The 18,783-nt window shown below is 43.0% G+C and overlaps 1 protein-coding gene across 2 annotated transcripts; it reads left to right on the forward strand.

Annotated features, from left to right (window-relative positions):
- Positions 1–539: 539 nt before the first annotated feature.
- Positions 540–3,346, forward strand: LOC124677387 (pre-rRNA-processing protein esf1-like). 2 transcript variants are annotated; one of them, XM_047213377.1, is made up of 6 exons: positions 540–787; positions 878–943; positions 1,078–1,286; positions 1,596–1,758; positions 2,546–2,623; positions 3,098–3,346. In XM_047213377.1, the coding sequence occupies exons 1-6, from the start codon at positions 638–640 to the stop codon at positions 3,284–3,286; spliced, it is 855 nt and encodes a 284-aa protein (XP_047069333.1). In that variant the 5' UTR covers positions 540–637; the 3' UTR covers positions 3,287–3,346. The 2 variants fall into 2 exon arrangements, with proteins under 2 accessions (XP_047069333.1, XP_047069341.1); XM_047213385.1 differs by having other exon boundaries at positions 540–784.
- The last annotated feature ends 15,437 nt before the right edge of the window (positions 3,347–18,783 follow it).

Here is an 18,783-nt window from a genome sequence, read left to right on the forward strand (position 1 = left end):
AAAACTAAGTGCACATCAAACCCTCGCCCTTAATTATAGTCACATGTGTTTGCATATCCACTTTTGGTTGGATTTGCACTTCGGCAATAAAGGACATAATTCATTCTAGGATGAATGGATTGGATTGGTACATCATCATGCAGCTAATAAATCCCCATGTACCAACTGACGAGGTCATAACAAAAGGTTTGGATTTGATTGCACACAAAGAGCAATTTTGAGAAATACAAAATGAACAAAATTCTGACAAAAAGACATACTATTTTAATATTATTGTACTACCATTTACTGTCATAAAATTGTCTTTTTTTTATTTCCTAAAATACAACGTATTTTTTAACGGGACTTTTTACATACACCTATACTATACATATCTATCTATATATTTAACACCATAATTTCTAGAGACACAGAAGTGTGAGGTTTTAAAAAATTTAAAAATCTGAAATTGAAGGTACCCATGTGTCAAAGACACTTTTTGTCTTCTCTCCTGATGATTCGGCGATTTCCTTCCGCTAAGAAAAAGAAGATTTGGCGATTCCCAAGTCCCAACCCTAGCAGCCCCCGATTTGCTCTCTGCCGATCCCGTGTCGCCTCCACGATCTAGCATCCCACGCCTCTAGCCCTCCATAACAAGATGAAGAGGGCGATAGCCTTACCGCTGCAGCGGAAGGTGGCCCTCAACCCGGATAGGAAGCGGAAGTTGGCCCTCAACCCGGATAGGAAGCGGAAGTTGCAGTGGCTCGCGGCGAGGTTCCGACCGAAGCGGCGGAAGGAGGCCAAGGTGGTGTATGTTTGTGCTTGACTGCTCTAGTGCTCCCGTTATTTATTTTTTTATCCAGTTCATAAATGAATCTTACTGAGCGATGCCTGCTAGGTATACATGACTGACAAGGAAACTCACATGCTTGCTGTTGTTAACATGGACTGGGATCATATTAAGGTTTTGTGCCAATTCGAATTCCTTTCATCTTGAAGTTTGCCTCAACAACTTTATCCATGTTCCTATAGTTTGTGTTGCTCGTAGAAACTTCTCTTTGGCAATGATATTGTTGCTTTGTTTTGCCCTTCCAACAGGCGGTGGACTTGTATATGGTCATGACATCTGGTATCCCGGAAGGTGGCCGAGTTCTGTCAGTCTCGATATATCCAACAGAATTTGGACTCAAGTGCATGCGCGTTGAGGCAGCTATAGGCCCTTCTGCTCTTATTGGTGCTGATTGTGAAGAAGATAGTGACTTTGAGGCCGAGAACAACAAGCTCCGTACTTCTCTAAACAGACGCAGGTTAGCAACAAAGCATAGAGATACTTTTGCTGATTATCATCTTGTTTACTTTTCTGTCTGTCTGGGACTTAATGAGAAGAGTTTGAATGCTTTTTTTAACAGTAAGTCCATAATATTCTCTTGCTGATGAAAATATTCAGATCCTCTCTGTAGTTGCAACTACGGTGGCTTCTCATTCACATGTTCGGGATTGTGTGCATATGTCCATGGCCTTGTCTATCCATCTTTCATATTTACCATATGAAAATGTTACTACCTACCAAAGGTCTGTTGCTCTACCCTCTGATGATTATGTCGATCTTGCTGCAGGTTCTACTATGCAGTTGTGTTGTGTGATTCCAGGGCAACTGCACTTCACCTATACACGACTTTTGATGGTACAGAGTTCTTGAAAACAGCAAATGTGTTCGATTTGCGGTTTATTCCCGGCTCTATGGACTTCAACTATCCTGCTCTTGATGTAGCTACAGAGGTATATTACTTGAACAGATAGTGTTTGCATCTGTATTTTTTTCTTGGACAAGGGAAGGGTCCTGAAGACCCAAAAAACTGCATTAAAACTGCTCGGTGCGATTACAAATTACACACAGCACCTAAAAAAGCACATCAGCTCTCTAGCTTTACAAAAAAGACCCTACAACAAATCAGTAAATCATTTGGTCCTTCTCCACCGAGATTTCGTTGAAGCTTTAGAACACAGACAGCTGCACCTTTGCCTGGGACATCACCACTTGAGAGAGAGCAGGCGGTGGACGCTGCGTTGAAGCCGAAGAGCCTACATCCTGGACTGCAAGCCTGAAGTTTGAGAATAGTTGCCTTTTCGGCTAGAAGAGCCAGCGCCAATATGGCGATGACTGTCATAGCACTACTGGGTATGCTCTCCTAAACACATGTGCAGCTTCACTTTCGTCCCGTGAGGCTTCAGATATGGGCGAGCCTGCCCCCTTTAGCGACCATGACAACAGAAAAGGGCCAAACCACCCCAGATCTAAGCTCCACCAACCTTATTGAACTGGCCGAGGGGCTATGGAGAGGAGAGACGAGGGAGCTCATTTTTTTTTCGTATATTGGTTTGTGGACATATTATAAACTGTCAACACTTGTCAGCATCAAAGTTCCTCTTCTTCAGTAGTGGTTGATTATATTATGTTTCTTCTGAAATGCTTTTCAAATATATACTTCCATGTAGGCAGAACTTGCCCCTTTCAGTCATGCTAAAAGAAGTCTTTTCTGTCCGCAACTTGTTTGACTTAATGCAGGCACCTCCGAGTTACAAGGAACCTGATTTTGGGACTCAACTTACCAAAGTTGAGCCCATCTGGGATAACGATGCTAAGGTCAGCTCTATTTTAATCAAATTATTTTCAGCTCTATCATTTTAAGTACTCCCTCCGTCCAAAAATAACAGACTGAAGTATGTATCTAGATTTATTTTTAGTTGTACATACATCTGTATATAGAAAAAGTTGAGTTTATTTCTAACGTAAAACTGAAAACAAAATTTTCTCTTTAAATTTATAAATGTCAAGGGAGGAAAACCCAGTGTCAACTGTCAAGATAGGCATTCAGCAGTAGTGAAATAATAAAGGAGGAAATACAGTTTCATGTAGACTCTTGTATTTTTTTTCGTATCTTCTTTTGCACAGATGTGAATTGTACACTTGCTACGGAATCACATGCCTTGATAATGGTGGCATGCATGTTTCTACTCTTTTGTCTCATGAATTTTTTCCAATATGTTGGTCATCGTTTCTTGTCCTTCCTTTTATTGTGTTTATCCTTTTTGACGTCTTGTCTTTTTCCTGTTGCAGTTAGATAAACTTCTTAAATATATATCAAGGTATGAGGGCGAATCAGATCAATGGTTTTGTACAACAGGAGTCAGCAGAAACAAGCATAGAAGGTGCGCACCTGTGGGGGAACCGAATGATGGGGAAACGTGGTCCCAAGATTCTGCTGCCAACTCTCTTGTGAGGCGTTCTAAAAGCAAGCTAGAGTGAAAGGTTCATTCCTTTGCGTTACTTTGGGGACTCTGGTGTGATAATAGTTATCTTTTTGTATTTCTACTAGCACAAGAACCCGTGCGTTGCTACGGGTTTATTTTAATATTCAACTACTTCGTGTAACCTAGTGTCCCTTGTATTTCTCACGCCGGCTAGTGCCTTCATAGTAGTAAGTGATGCCCTTATCTTCCACGGCCACTATCAACCGGTGGCGTGTTGATATTTTTTAAATAGGTAAATATGTTGTTATGTTGCTACTGATTGGTTTCATTTATTAATAAATATTATGTAGTAAAAAAATAATTATACTATTGGATATGAGTTTATTTTTAATGCGGTAATGGAGGTGCAACTATATTATAAATAATTAGCTTGTTCCTTTGATTGGGTTCGTGTCACCCTAAAAAAGTTTCCTTTGGCCGTTCTCCTCCACCATCGAGAATTGGTGGTTTTCATCCACATAGAGCGGCATTCGTAGGATTTAACTTCTTTGATGACATTACGACACGGGATGCGGCACTTAGCGGTTATAAACACCGATGCACACATCTAATAGTCACGCTTGCGCTAGGTTGGCTAAAAATTCATTAGAATTAACTTCGCCGGGAGAGTGCTTAGGAGTTTTTTTCCGCTCGGTCACATGATAATTTGCCGAGCTAGCGCTAGCACTACATGTACACGTTAACGCCGCGTCCCATTATAAGCCGGTGCAGCCTAGGTGTCGTGCCAGCTGTGTGTGACCAGCATAAACAAACGGCCAAGAATGGTATACCCCCAAGTTTGAAATAATTGCTTAAAAATAGATGTATCTACAATTAGAGGAAGTATTTAACTTCCAAAATATTATTTCAGACTTACCGCACAGCAGGTGTAATCAGTGTAATTAAAGTTTGCGCTGTGGTCATCTCAAAAAAAAAAAAGTTTGCGCTGTGGTGCTGTGTGTAACATGAAAAATAATTGTAGGATGTGGGCCATATTGAAGAGGGAGTCGTGCGTCTGTCTCTTGCCTTCTGACTCCCCATCCCAACCACACCACCAGGATCAGACACGCCCGGGTCAATGCTCCGATCTATCGACACACAGCCTCGCCGACGCTCCTCCCCCTCCAGATCCTTGGAGAACACCCGTCCTTCCCTCACCTCCGCCGCCTGGGGACCCCCCTCCTTCCTTACCTTCTGGCGACGAAGCTCCTACGCGCCGCTGAGCGATTCCTCTTTCCTCTCTTCCTTCCGGTCAATTTCTGAGATTTTTCCACACATTTTCGTTTTCATATCCTCTCTGCCCTCTGTCTGCCACTGCGGCTACCCAGCACTTTTCGAATCGTATCTTAGTATCGAGGCTCGTTGATTTCAGCTAATTCAACGTATATAAATCGGCCAAAATTGTTGTAATGAAGCGAGGTGGGATTATTTAGCACAGAACATCTAGGCGTGTCCAGTAGACGGAACTTCATAAGGGGCTTTTTGGTTTTGGCCCATTGATGCGGACCAGGCTCACGAACATACCGAGGTGGCCAGAGCCGGGAGGGAAGGAGCATACGGCCGGGGGTGAAGGCAGAGCTGGGGGTCAGACTGCGGTGGGGAAGAAAAAACGAACCGGTACATGGCTTTCTACTGTAGTATGTAATTTGGTGGGAGGGTAAATCCGTCCAATGAAAAGTTGGACGAAAATTTTGGCAGAAACCTTAGCTCCTTTATTATTAGGTATAGATTTATCTTTGAGTACTGGAGTTGTATCCTGTGACTTGTGAGGCGTTGTGCCACTGTTTTCATATATGCCGTGGTGCATCCGCATGTTTCATGTATCCATGCATCCGAAGTCCAATTTACCCCCTAAACTAGTCTCAAAGTTGGCTTACAACCCTCAACTTTATTTTGGTTCAACTTTCAACCCTGAATTCTAAAAACGGTTTAGAATCACCCCTTGCATTGTATTAAGCTGGTTTTTTGTGTACCATGTATGTTGTATGTTGATGAGTTGGCATAGTATATAGGAAGAAAACCCGCTAACTGGCGAGAAAAACCGGTTCAAAACATGTTTAAAAAAGGGTAGAAAGTCCAATTCCAAACTGTTTATAGAATTCAGGGTTGAAGATTGAACCAAAGTAAAGTTGAGGGTTGTAATCTGAACTTTGAGACGAGTTTAGGGGATAAATTGAACTTCTCTCCCAGAAGAAACTAATACTAACTACCCAACACAAAATGACTTTGCTCTTTTTCATAATGCTTATTTGCACTTCTTTTTATCATGATGTTTTGCTTCTTATTTCTTTTCTCCCACAGCCTCACTCCGATTTCTTCACGCGCCTTCGGAATCCCAGATCTGACCATCTTCATCTTCTTTAGTACCAGCTGATCCCGGGCAGCTCTAAAGTCTTCTTCTCCAGCTCCTCGCACCAGGTTCCAATTTTCGGCCTCCATCTTTTCTTGCACAGCGGCATCCATCTCTAGAGAAGTCCTTAGCTGCTCTATTGATGCTGGTTTTTTGCAAGTGGAACATAAATTCTTCACGAACAGGTCCTCGAAGGTTTCTCAGCTATCTATGGACCCCTCTAGCAGCTTCCTCATCTAGGATCTTGCAGCTCCACTTTGCATGGCTGTTGCTCTTGTGCCGCCCATCAACTTTACTATCTCTAGGTAGTCAACCAACCAATCCTCCGGGTCTTGAAGTCCGTCGATTTTTTTTATAATTATCGGGTAGCTTGAAACTAGTGGGCACTCGAGTTTTGCGAACCCTTCGGGTAAAGCAAGGAAGTCCGCACAAGTCCTCATCACTATCTTCTGCTGTCTGACGACTTTCGCGGGTTCTGTTTTCTCGACCTCTTTCCTCGGGTGCTATGTCGACTCGAGCTTGAGATATTGTGTTCCTTGCGTCGCTTTCTCTTGGAACATCTCGCGTTGCCGCCACAGTACGTCGATGACTATTTTGCCTTGGGCTATTCCTGCGTGGAGCACTTTCGGGTTGTGGTGCTATTTCTATTCTTGCTATCGCCGCACCCATAACACTGACTCCTGCCATAGCCATCTGGTACAATGATGATCGAGGATATCCTTGAGGTGGCCTAGATACCATCAGATATGCGTGTGTCGCCATGTATCCTGCCTCTGGCGTTTCCAGGATTATGTGTCCTCTCGTGTCTATTGACATGAAAGACATATCGAGGTTTTGAATCAGGTTATCCCGTTCTCTTTCGGGTATGCCTGCCAACCGAGATCTTGCTCTCCCGCGGCTATCTCTCTGATTGGCTGCTGAGTTTCTCGACTGTTGACTCAAGTTGTTCCTGCGCTCGCTGGAGGCATCTTCTGTAGCTCTTCTTTCGTCGAGTTTTTTCTGTAGTTTTTTTTAACTTGCGCCTGGAGTGACTGAGTTTATATTGATATGCTTGTAGCGCTTGCGCCGAAACTTGTGTGGTCATCGGCTCCGTGCCGTTCATGGCTCTTGTAGATCTATCCTATGCTTCCTGCGACAGCTGCACTTTTTCTCGTGGCTCGGCTCCAATATACTTGCTTCCTATTCCACGCGTGAGATCTGCGGGATCGATGTAAGGGTTGCCCAAATCGTCGAAAGCCTTAGACTCTTCATCAGCTTCACGACCTGCTCCCGTGATTACACGGATCCGATGGTATGTTGCAGTTGTGTTTTCGTCGGATTCAGTGTAGATGACACCGTCATATAGATCGGTGAAGTGTAAGGGTACATTGCCCCTATGTGTGGTTTTGGTAATTAATGACAACCCCTATGGACTAATGTTTTCATTGAGTTTATATGAAGGAATATCCCATAGGTACTACTTGCTCTCCATGTGTTGGATTCAAGTATGGATGCCATGAAGATAAAGATATACCTTGTGTATTGGCATCAAGATCATCGGTATGAAGATATATATGTGATATGATCAAGAAGAAGAAATGAAGATGGAGTTCTTATGTGGAACTCAATATTATCCATGCTCTATCTTAAGTGAGTATGAGAAGATACAAGGTTGAGTTGGGCAAGTTCAAGATGAGCATCTTGAGTGGATCACATGCTTGAAACTTGCCGTCCATTTGGTGATAGTGGACATATGAAGATGTGCTTCAATGAAGCTTTCCCATCATAGTGTATGGGGAGCATTTGTGAGTATACACGAAGCGACAAATGATCAAGTGATGGGATGCGCAAGGCAAAGGTATGACCTTGATAGGTTTTCCTTTTACCGGTCTCGTGGTGGTTGATGGGAGACCGGATTATAGGATAGATAGCCGCACTATTAAGAGGGGCTTTCGGTTGGGTAACTTGACCACATCGTCTTAGGGAGCTCAATCCTTTGCATACTTTGCATATTCTTATTGCTTCTTGGTATTTCTCGGTGTGAGGTTCTTGAGCTTGTTGCTAGCTTTACAACAAGCCTAAGTTCATCGAAAACGGAGTTCGCATGCATCTTCTATTGCGTTTTCAAGGTTGGGCGATTTTACAGGTTATTCATAATATAAGGTTCTACCTTTTATATTCATGATAAAATCCCCTCCTACAGATTCTTGAGTTTTCACTTTCTATAAGATAGCATTTGTTGTTATCTTCCAAACAAAATTGGTTTCATGCGATTCGGAGTTCGGGAGCATTAGTTATTAAAGAAAAGGAAAAAGGAGAAAAGAAGAAAAAGAAAAAAAAAGGGGGGAAGGAGCCAGCCGGCCGGACCGGGCTAGGCGCCGGCCCACCCGGTCGAAAACCGGCCTGGGAACCGGTGCCATCCGGGCGGAGTCCCGTGGGCCTGGCCGCCCCATCCGGCCCAGCTCCCGGTTATCAACCGGCCCGCCCGGCTGCCACCCCGGCCGGACCGGGCTCCTGGCCGGACTGGGCCACACCGCCCACGCGGCCCACCTGCTCACCCCGCGCGGCCTGTGGCAGTTTGCCGCCCCTGCGCGCCCAGCTCCCTTCCGGTCGGTGGCCGGCTGGGCCGGATGGCTGACCGGCCTCCTCGGCCCGAGCATCCGGTCGGCCGGGCTGGGCCGCCGGCCTGGGACGTTTTTAGAGCTGTTTTTTTGCCCGTTTTCTTGTCTTTTTCTCCCCAACAGTTTTATTTGCTCCTAGCTATAAATAGACCCTTCTTCCACCTTGAGCAACTAGTTCTTCCCATTCTCTCTCCTCCATTGCTACCATTTGAAGAACTTGCTCTTCCCCTTGAATCCTCCAACCATTCTTGCTCATATTTGAGGATTTGAGAGAGGAGATCTAGATCTACACTTCCACCAAACCATTTCTTCTCTAAGTGAGGGAATCTCTTGGGATCTAGATCTTGGAGTCTTTGGTTGACTTTCCCCCTTGTTCTTCCTCTCCAATCTCATCCTAGCATTCGTTGCTTTGGTGGGATTTGAGTGTGAAGGACTTGAACACCTCCGGTGTTCTTGCTTTGCATCATTGCATAGTGTTGAGCTCTCCACCACGATTTGTTCGAGTGAGAGACCGTGAGCTTGTTACTCTTGGAGGGTGACCTCCTAGTTGGCTTGGTGATTGGTGCTCCGGTGATCTCTTCAAGAAGATTGTGAAGAGGCCCGGGCTTCTCCTTCGTGGAGCTTGTGAAGTGGTTGTGGAGCTTGCCATCTCCGGAGCGGAGGAAAAGCTAACCATAAGGAAAGGGCCATTATCCTTCGTGGGTGTGGTTCGGAGAATAGGGTGAGCCTTCGTGGCGCGGGGAATCCTTCGTGGGACCTCCACTCCTCCAAACGTGACGTACCTTGTTGCAAAGCAAGGGAACACGAGAATACATCCTCGTCTCCGCGTGCCTCGGTTATTTCTATACCCGAGCTCTCTTTCCTTGTGATAGTCATCGTGCTTGAAGTACATATATCTTGCTATCACTTGTGCTACATATATCTTGTGCCTATCTTGCTTAGCTCTAGTTGCTATTGTTACACTTAGTTGAGCTTAGCATATTTAGGGTTTGTGCTTGTAAACTAAACGATAGTTTAATTCCGCATTCATACAAGACAAATCCGCAAGAGTTTGTAATTGCCTATTCACCCCCCCTCTAGGCGACATCTCGATCTTTCAATTGGTATCGAGCAAGGTCTCTCCTTGTTTTAGGCTTCACCGCCTTGAGAGTAAAGATGTCGGCTAGTAATTTAGTGCACAATGACACAATTATCTTTGTTGGCACAAATTATCATTTGTGGCGAAATTGCTTGCTTTGTAAACTTCGGACCTTGTGTCCAAACATTGAGCAATTTCTAGATGTAGGTTTTTCTCCTCCGATGGATCCTCAAAATCTATCTTTAGAGGATGAGAAAAACTTACATCTTGAAGCTCAAGTATCTAATGAGCTTTTATTCTCCTTGAGACCCGATTTTCGTAGGTTCTTGATATATATAAAGCGAAAGTCGTCTCATGAGATGTGGATCAAGCTTAAGGAAATGTTTGGTGGATCCACTTCTCATTTGGTCGGTGGTGACTCCGAGGAGCTCTCTTCTTCTTCACATCATGAAGAGCTCCAAGTTGCTTCCACCTCCGGCCGTGATGAGTCATCATCTTCTTCCACTTCACCAACGTGTTGCAAGACACAAGGTAATGATATGGTGAGTGGTGAGGGAAATTGCAATGTTGATATTGTGCTCAATAGTGATGACTCTTCATCTCTATCTCATTGCAATGTTTCCTCTTTGGACTTAAACACATCTTGCATTGAAAATAATCTACATGCTTGTGTTGATAGTCCTTGCATATCATGTGTAAATTGCTTACATAGATCTCATGAGGATATGCTTGCCTTGTCTTGCTTCCATAATCAAAATGTTTCTATTTCCTCTAGTTGCTTGTTGACTAACATTGTAGAGGAAACCGAACACTCTATGGATCAAGACATGTTTTCAAATGAGGATTCAAGAATATCTTCATCTTCATCCTCCGGTATGCACATGTGCCTTATGGCAAATGGATCAAAGGTATCTCCTACTTTGACTCCTAACACTTTCTCTAATGATGAGAGTGATGATGATGATAATGATGAAGAATATAATACCTTGGTGCATAATATGGCAACGATATATGCTTCTCTTCATGGTAATAAAGAAGCTCGTGCTAATCTCGAACACTCTATGGATATCTTGAATAAATATAAGGAAACCATAGTGAAGTTGGAGTCCCATGTTGAAAATGAGGAAATGAGATTCACTCTCCTCAAGCATGAGCTAAAAGATGAGAAGCATACTAATTTTATGCTTACACAAAAAATTGAATCCTATATGCATGAAAATGAGAAAACTATTGTTGATGCTTGTGCTACTAACTCTAATTCTTGTGAAGCATCTACCCTAGAGGAGAATGTTGAGCTAAGGGCTCAACTTGAATTGCTAACTAGCAATTATAGGGAATTGGAAGAAGGTCATAAAAAACTCTCAAGCTCTCATGATGATCTTCTAATTTCCTATGATGGGCTAAAGTTAGCTCATGAGGCAAGTATCACTAAGGTAACATCTTGTGAGCCTCATATGGATGTTAGCACAATCTCTACTACAAATGTTATATTGCCATGTGCTAGTCCTTGTAATCCATCTAGTCAAACTAGTGATACACCTTGTGTTGGATTACTCACTTTGCCTTGTTGCTCTAACAATGAAGCTTCTACTTCCTCTAGTACTTGCATTTCTACTAACCATGTAGAGGAAATCAAAGAGCTCGAGGCCCAAGTCCTTTCTTTAAAGAAAGACTTGGAAAAGCGTCATGAAGGGAAATCCGCACTTGACAAGATGCTAAGTGTGCAACAATCCCCCAATGACAAGAGTGGACTTGGATTCAACTCCAATAACAAGAACAAGTCCAAGAGCAAGAGCAACAAGAAGAAGGGCCAAGACAAAGTCAAGGATCCGGCCAAGTTGGTTTGTTTCAAGTGCAAGGTTGAAGGGCATCATGTTAGATCATGCCCATTGAAGAAGAAGAAGAAGCACTTGAGTGAGAAACAACAAGGGAAACGGCCACAAGGTAAAGGTCGAGCTCATGCTCAACCTCAAGTTGAAGATAGGCCACTTCCCAAGAAGAATCAAGATATTGTTCCCCAAGAGAAGAAATCAATAAAGAAGAGAAAGGGGAACACTTGCTACTTATGCCGTGAGAAGGGGCACTTTGCTTCTTCTTGCTTAGGTGGTACCTTATCTAACCCTATAGTTGTTGATAATGATTATTCTCTAGGGAAGGATAAGGATGGCAATGTGTTTGCCAAGTTTGTTGGAACTCAAAGTGGTTTCAAGAAAAGAACCATTTGGGTTGCCAAGCCTATTGTGACTAATCTCTTAGGACCCAACTTGGTTGGGGACCAACAATCTCAAACTTGATCAATAGGTGCATATGGAGGTCATTGGAGATTTGGCTACTTCATGAAGAATTAAGGGATCTTCATATATTAAACTTTGACCAAGCCAAGTCATATGGATCATCATCTATATCTTATATCCAATGTTCCTCCTTGCGGTAACTTATACTTCAACTCTTCATGTGTATTGTAAGTTACTTGCCCCCTTTTGCATGTTTGGTTTTGTACCAAATGTGTGTATGTATGTGTTGTGTCTTACTTGCTTATCTTGTGTGTTCAAGTATGTTTGTTTGACTCACCATATACTTGTGTATTGTTTGGAGCCTAATGCATCTTGATGATATCTTATTTGGCTCTCTTGAAGTGATTAATGGAACATCCCATTTTGGGGGAGTGATATGCTTTGTGCATCTCTCTTTCTTTAAAATGTGTGTACATGGGTACCACCACTTAGTATTGATATTGCAAGATTATCTAGTCACTATGTGGTGTTCCATACTCATGAGAAATTCAAATTCTAAATATCCATTAATCATCTCTAGTTGAATTTTAGTTGCCTCTTATTTAGAAGAAATGTTTTATCACATTATGGGGGAGTAATATGTTTTGTACATATCACAAGCCTAGAAAATGTGAACATATGGGGTTATGCCACTTAGAGTTGATGCTCTTAATTATCTTGTTCCTAGGTGGCATGTTTGCTCAAACAAGTTCCATTCCTAATAAAAATATTTTATTACTCACCTTGTGGGCTTTTGTTTGAATATGAAATTCTTGGTGCGGTTTTCCTCAAATACATATCTCTATATCTTATTTGGGACACCGTTTGCTTCAAGTTATTCTAATCATTGCCGTGCGTGATTGTGTGACTAGTTGAAGCTATCAAGAATCTTCATCCGTGCATAGTGCTCAATTCTATATACTTATCCTATGCCTTTTTTGTGAAGTTGATACTTTCTAACATTGTCAATACTCCACCGGAAATTATTTCCAATATACTCATTGTCTTTGACAATTGATAACCTTGTATGTGGTTGAATTTTTGGATCATCTTCACCTTGGATTGTTTCTTATTGCCTTATTTTACTTCCAACAAATCTTTGTTGCTCCCATGTGTCTTCCTTGTCCCTTTGAAAAATGTTTTGATAAATTCTCTTGATTCATATCAAGTGTTTTTTTTGGAAGACAAACCTTTTTCCTTACGGTACATTGTGCCATTGTGAAAAGTGTATAGGGTTTGGTTTATTTTGTTTGAACCTTGCTCTTTTGGGGAGTTTGCTATCTCATTCTTTCTTACATGATTTATTTGCTTGAATGAAATAAATCCTTGAGCATGTTTGCTTTATTTCATCCTTTATGCTCAATGGTTTCTTCTTAGTTCATTTGTTGAACTTTGTTGAACAAATCTTTTGTGATTTGCTTCTTAGATATAACTTGGACAACAAATTTGTTTTGTGGCACCTCTATGCCTTATCTAATTCTTTTGGTGTTTTGTCCAAAGTATATCTTTCTTGGATCTTTAAAGGTTTTGGTGCATGCTTATATCTAATTTGTTTATACTTGTAGCATGCTTGCTTTCTTTTGCATTATGTAGGATATACTCCATCAAATCCTAAATGGCTAAGATGTGCATGAAATTCAAACTTCATCTAAATATGCACATGTTTATATGGAGTGTGTCCTATATATTGTGGTTAGTCTAACCATGTTGGACCCAATAAGTTTGGGGACCAAGATGTACTTGAATGATGTTTTAGGTACATTGGAGATGCAATGGAGGCTTGTCTCATCTATAAGGAAGGTGTTGTCACCATATGAGGATTGGAGTCAAGCTAGGATGATCGATGAACTCTTATCTACTACATCAAGCCATTGCCATCTCGGTAACAAGTATCTTATTCATGCACTCTCATATAGCATCCAACCTCTTGTAGGTTGTATCTTGGCATGAAATTATTTATTTCAAAAATATTGCGGTTCTTGAAAAATCATTTTTAAAGCGAAACTTCTTATTGTACATTTGAGTAATTTGAGAAGATGCATATGTTGGGAATATATATATACACATCATGTTTATGATTCACCTACCCAAATATGCCCTCTAGCAATTTATTGCATATCAATTCCTCAAAGAGCTCTTATGTGCAATATTGATGAAATTGCGAAATAAATCCATATTTATGATACTTGTTGCCTTTCTCAAAACACTCCAACTAGCTCTACTTCCCTTATTGTTAGTTGTGATGTTTTTGAGATTTAACTTGGTTGAAGTTCATTCATATACCATAAGTGAAAATTGGAGCCATAGGCTATATATGCTTCTTAAGCAAACATCCTTTGGTATATCTTATGACTTCATCTTGGATATCTTGTCTTATCTATTTTGTTAACCTCTTGTGTGTGCATGTTTCTTTATGGATCATTTGTCCACTTTAGAAACTTATATACATAAGAGCGTTAATCCATCACCTTGATATCTTTGTTCTTTGCCGACCATCTTTTATCCTTTTGTTTCTTAGTGGTGTTGGTAAAGGAGATTTATGAGTGCTTGGTTTATTTGTTTCCCTTCTTGCACTCATATCTCGTAATTGTTGGACTAAAGTTGTTCTTGATAAGCATATTCTCTTTATCTTAGTTGTGTTCTAAATGATATATAGGGAGTGAGGATTCCATGTTTGTGCATATTGTATTCAAAGGCAAACATTATAAATTGTGCACGAACCTTGGGGAGCTTTCTTATTTTATTTAAGAGCACTATATCTCTCTTATCATGATATCTTTGTTTGTCCAATTGGATCTTTGATTGCTTGCTTTACTTGTTGAAGCTCACTTCACCATGTTATCTTTATGCAATCTTTGATCCTCAATATAGTTTGATTTCCTTCAAGTATTCATCATTGGATATGTGCACTTGATTCCACTCAAATTATGAGAAGTGCACACTTTGGGGAGGAACTCACATTATATTGGCCTTCTAAATTTTTCACCCATTTTGACAATCGATGCCAATGGGGGAGAAATTTAGAGGGTTTAAGGGAATGGTTTTATACTTAAGCTTGGTTTGTGCTTAAGTGTTTTGCCTCTCATGCATTCCATATTTATATGTCTTGCATGGTTGTATATATATAGTGGAAACTATCCCAAAGGTTAATCTTGACAATGTATGCAATGAATTCATGTTCATCACACGTGCATACATTGTGGGGGAGTTTTCTCTATATATATTGGTTCTACTCACATCCATTGCATTTGTTGTAGTTGTGTGAGTAGAGCCGGTTTTGATATGGACTAGCTGCTTTGTGTTACTTGACCATATCAAATACAACCTCTTGTATACAACTTATTCTCGGATAAGTTGCGTACTTGTCACTAATATTCATTATATAAACCCTCTTATTGTGGTTGTCATCAATTACCAAAATGGGGGAGATTGTAAGGGTACATTGCCCCTATGTGTGGTTTTGGTAATTAATGACAACCCCTATGGACTAATGTTTTCATTGAGTTTATATGAAGGAATATTCCAGAGGTACTACTTGCTCTCCATGTGTTGGATTCAAGTATGGATGCCAAGATATACCTTGTGTATTGGCATCAAGATCATCGGTATGAAGATATATATGTGATATGATCAAGAAGAAGAAATGAAGATGGAGTTCTTATGTGGAACTCAATATTATCCATGCTCTATCTTAAGTGAGTATGAGAAGATACAAGGTTGAGTTGGGCAAGTTCAAGATGAGCATCTTGAGTGGATCACATGCTTGAAACTTGCCGTCCATTTGGTGATAGTGGACATATGAAGATGTGCTTCAATGAAGCTTTCCCATCATAGTGTATGGGGGAGCATTTGTGAGTATACACGAAGCGACAAATGATCAAGTGATGGGATGCGCAAGGCAAAGGTATGACCTTGATAGGTTTTCCTTTTACCGGTCTCGTGGTGGTTGATGGGAGACCGGATTATAGGATAGATAGCCGCACTATTAAGAGGGGCTTTCGGTTGGGTAACTTGACCACATCGTCTTAGGGAGCTCAATCCTTTGCATACTTTGCATATTCTTATTGCTTCTTGGTATTTCTCGGTGTGAGGTTCTTGAGCTTGTTGCTAGCTTTACAACAAGCCCAAGTTCATCGAAAACGGAGTTCGCATGCATCTTCTATTGCGTTTTCAAGGTTGGGCGATTTTACCGGTTATTCATAATATAAGGTTCTACCTTTTATATTCATGATAAAATCCCCTCCTACAGATTCTTGAGTTTTCACTTTCTATAAGATAGCATTTGTTGTTATCTTCCAAACAAAATTGGTTTCACGCGATTCAGAGTTCGGGAGCATTAGTTATTAAAGAGAAGGAAAAAGGAGAAAAGAAGAAAAAGAAAAAAAAGGGGGAAGGAGCCAGCCGGCCGGACCGGGCCAGGCGCCGGCCCACCCGGTCGAAAACCGGCCTGGGAACCGGTGCCATCCGGGCGGAGTCCCGTGGGCCTGGCCGCCCCATCCGGCCCAGCACCCGGTTATCAACCGGCCCGCCCGGCTGCCACCCCGGCCGGACCGGGCTCCTGGCCGGACTGGGCCACACCGCCCACGCGGCCCACCTGCTCACCCCGCGCGGCCTGTGGCAGTTTGCCGCCCCTGCGCGCCCAGCTCCCTTCCGGTCGGTGGCCCGGCTGGGCCGGATGGCTGACCGGCCTCCTCGGCCCAGCATCCGGTCGGCCGGCCGGGCCGCCGGCCTGGGACGTTTTTCTAGCTGTTTTTTTGCCCGTTTTCTTGTCTTTTTCCCCCCCAACAGTTTTATTTGCTCCTAGCTATAAATAGACCCTTCTTCCACCTTGAGCAACTAGTTCTTCCTATTCTCTCTCCTCCATTGCTACTATTTGAAGAACTTGCTCTCCCCCTTGATTCCTCCAATCATTCTTGCTCATATTTGAGGATTTGAGAGAGGAGATCTAGATCTACACTTCCACCAAACCATTTCTTCTCTAAGTGAGGGAATCTCTTGGGATCTAGATCTTGGAGTCTTTGGTTGACTTTCCCCTTGTTCTTCCTCTCCAATCTCATCCTAGCATTCGTTGCTTTGGTGGGATTTGAGTGTGAAGGACTTGAACACCTCCGGTGTTCTTGCTTTGCATCATTGCATAGTGTTGAGCTCTCCACCACGATTTGTTCGAGTGAGAGACCGTGAGCTTGTTACTCTTGGAGGGTGACCTCCTAGTTGGCTTGGTGATTGGTGCTCCGGTGATCTCTTCAAGAAGATTGTGAAGAGGCCCGGGCTTCTCCTTCGTGGAGCTTGTGAAGTGGTTGTGGAGCTTGCCATCTCCGGAGCGGAGGAAAAGCTAACCATAAGGAAAGGGCCATTATCCTTCGTGGGTGTGGTTCGGAGAATAGGGTGAGCCTTCGTGGCGCGGGAATCCTTCGTGGGACCTCCACTCCTCCAAACGTGACGTACCTTGTTGCAAAGCAAGGGAACACGGGAATACATCCTCGTCTCCGCGTGCCTCGGTTATTTCTATACCCGAGCTCTCTTTCCTTGTGATAGCCATCGTGCTTGAAGTACATATATCTTGCTATCACTTGTGCTACATATATCTTGTGCCTATCTTGCTTAGCTCTAGTTGCTATTGTTACACTTAGTTGAGCTTAGCATATTTAGGGTTTGTGCTTGTAAACTAAACGATAGTTTAATTCCGCATTCATACAAGACAAATCCGCAAGAGTTTGTAATTGCCTATTCACCCCCCCTCTAGGCGACATCTCGATCTTTCACGAAGACCTCCCTACTAGCAGTAGAGTTGTTGGTGTTGGTGAAGTCGGAGTTGGTGAAGCTTTCCGAGTCGCTATCTTGCGATAGATCAGTTCCCGTGAACGACCCGAAAGTCATGTGACCGAACAGATCGGCGAGTGCCCCACCGTCGGTGGGCTTGGTGAAGCGTGGCGGCGAAACTTCCTCGTCGCCTAACTCGACAGATGATGTTGACGATCCCGAGTACTCAGGCTCGACCGCCAACGGTCCCAAAAAAATCGGTGCCGCAAGACGATGTGATCCTTCTTTTCCGACGAGGAAGCGAAAGCTCCCGAAAGTCATCTCCCTCGACTCCTCCAGATTGGCATATGCATGCAAACGGGCGGAGGGAGGGTGAGGAACAAAAACGGCGAGATCAGGTTGGACTCGTTTCCCTCCGTCCATCGCGTTGCTTGCCGTTGATGATGATGTTGAAGATGCCATCGAGATCAGAACCTTGCAGCCTCCAGTTCCCACGGACAACGCCAATTGACAAGAGATCAACTTGTCAATGCCTACGTATTGTAGACTTAGGGTTTTCGAAAGAAGTAGCGGGCAAGTAGATCTCGAAGGTTCAGCCGAACAAAGGTGCTCAACTCAATATTACGGTGGCTAGGGTTACAATGATTCGGTCCCTTCTTTCTCCCTCGGCTTCCCTTTATATAGGAGGCGAAGCTGAGGCTTTTCCGTGTCGTACAAGTTACCAAATGTCGAGCCGCATTGGGCTTTTCCTATATTGATACAAGTTTCCTATTACAACTCTACTTTCCTAACCCGAAAGCCTTCAACCTTCTGGGCCGAGTCCATGGGTTTCATGCTTTGGTGTAGACCTAGGGTACTTATTCGACATGCCTGGCAGGAATACCTATGTCAGTCTAGGGTAAAGAAGAGGGGCACCAGCTTTGCTTTGCTTTTTATGTGGGGGGGGGGGGGGGGGCAAAGGGCACGACCAACGTCGTTGGTTCCCGCGCGCAAAGGAGGTGGCTCCGTTGGTTGGTTCCAGATCGTCGGCTCCCCCGCACGCGTTGGACCGCCTCTTTCCAAATGGGGAAAGTTTGATCTCGTTTCGCGATTCTGATTAGGGGCCGTTGGACCGGCCTCGCGTTTCCTTACAACGAGGTTGACGTAGGTGTAGCCATGTCCTTTGCACATTCTAAAATTTTAAAAACATTACCGTCCATATCCGTATTAGAGTAATAAATATATCCCCTCCGCGTGTCTATTTGACAACATCCACATTTGCATGAGTATTTCGTTCCTAAAATATGGAAGTGGATACAGAAAGGGCACCGGCAACCTGCCTTCCCAGCCCTAACGATGGGGCGGCAGTAGTGGCACCACAATGTTGCTTCACACACATCGATAGTGCTATCGGGCCGAGGCTAATGTTCGTGACACGAGACAATAGCTGGTGAAGGTTGTGTCTTTGCTTAT

Source organism: Lolium rigidum, chromosome 1, assembly GCF_022539505.1.
Source record: "Lolium rigidum isolate FL_2022 chromosome 1, APGP_CSIRO_Lrig_0.1, whole genome shotgun sequence".
Lineage (NCBI taxonomy): Eukaryota > Viridiplantae > Streptophyta > Magnoliopsida > Poales > Poaceae > Lolium > Lolium rigidum.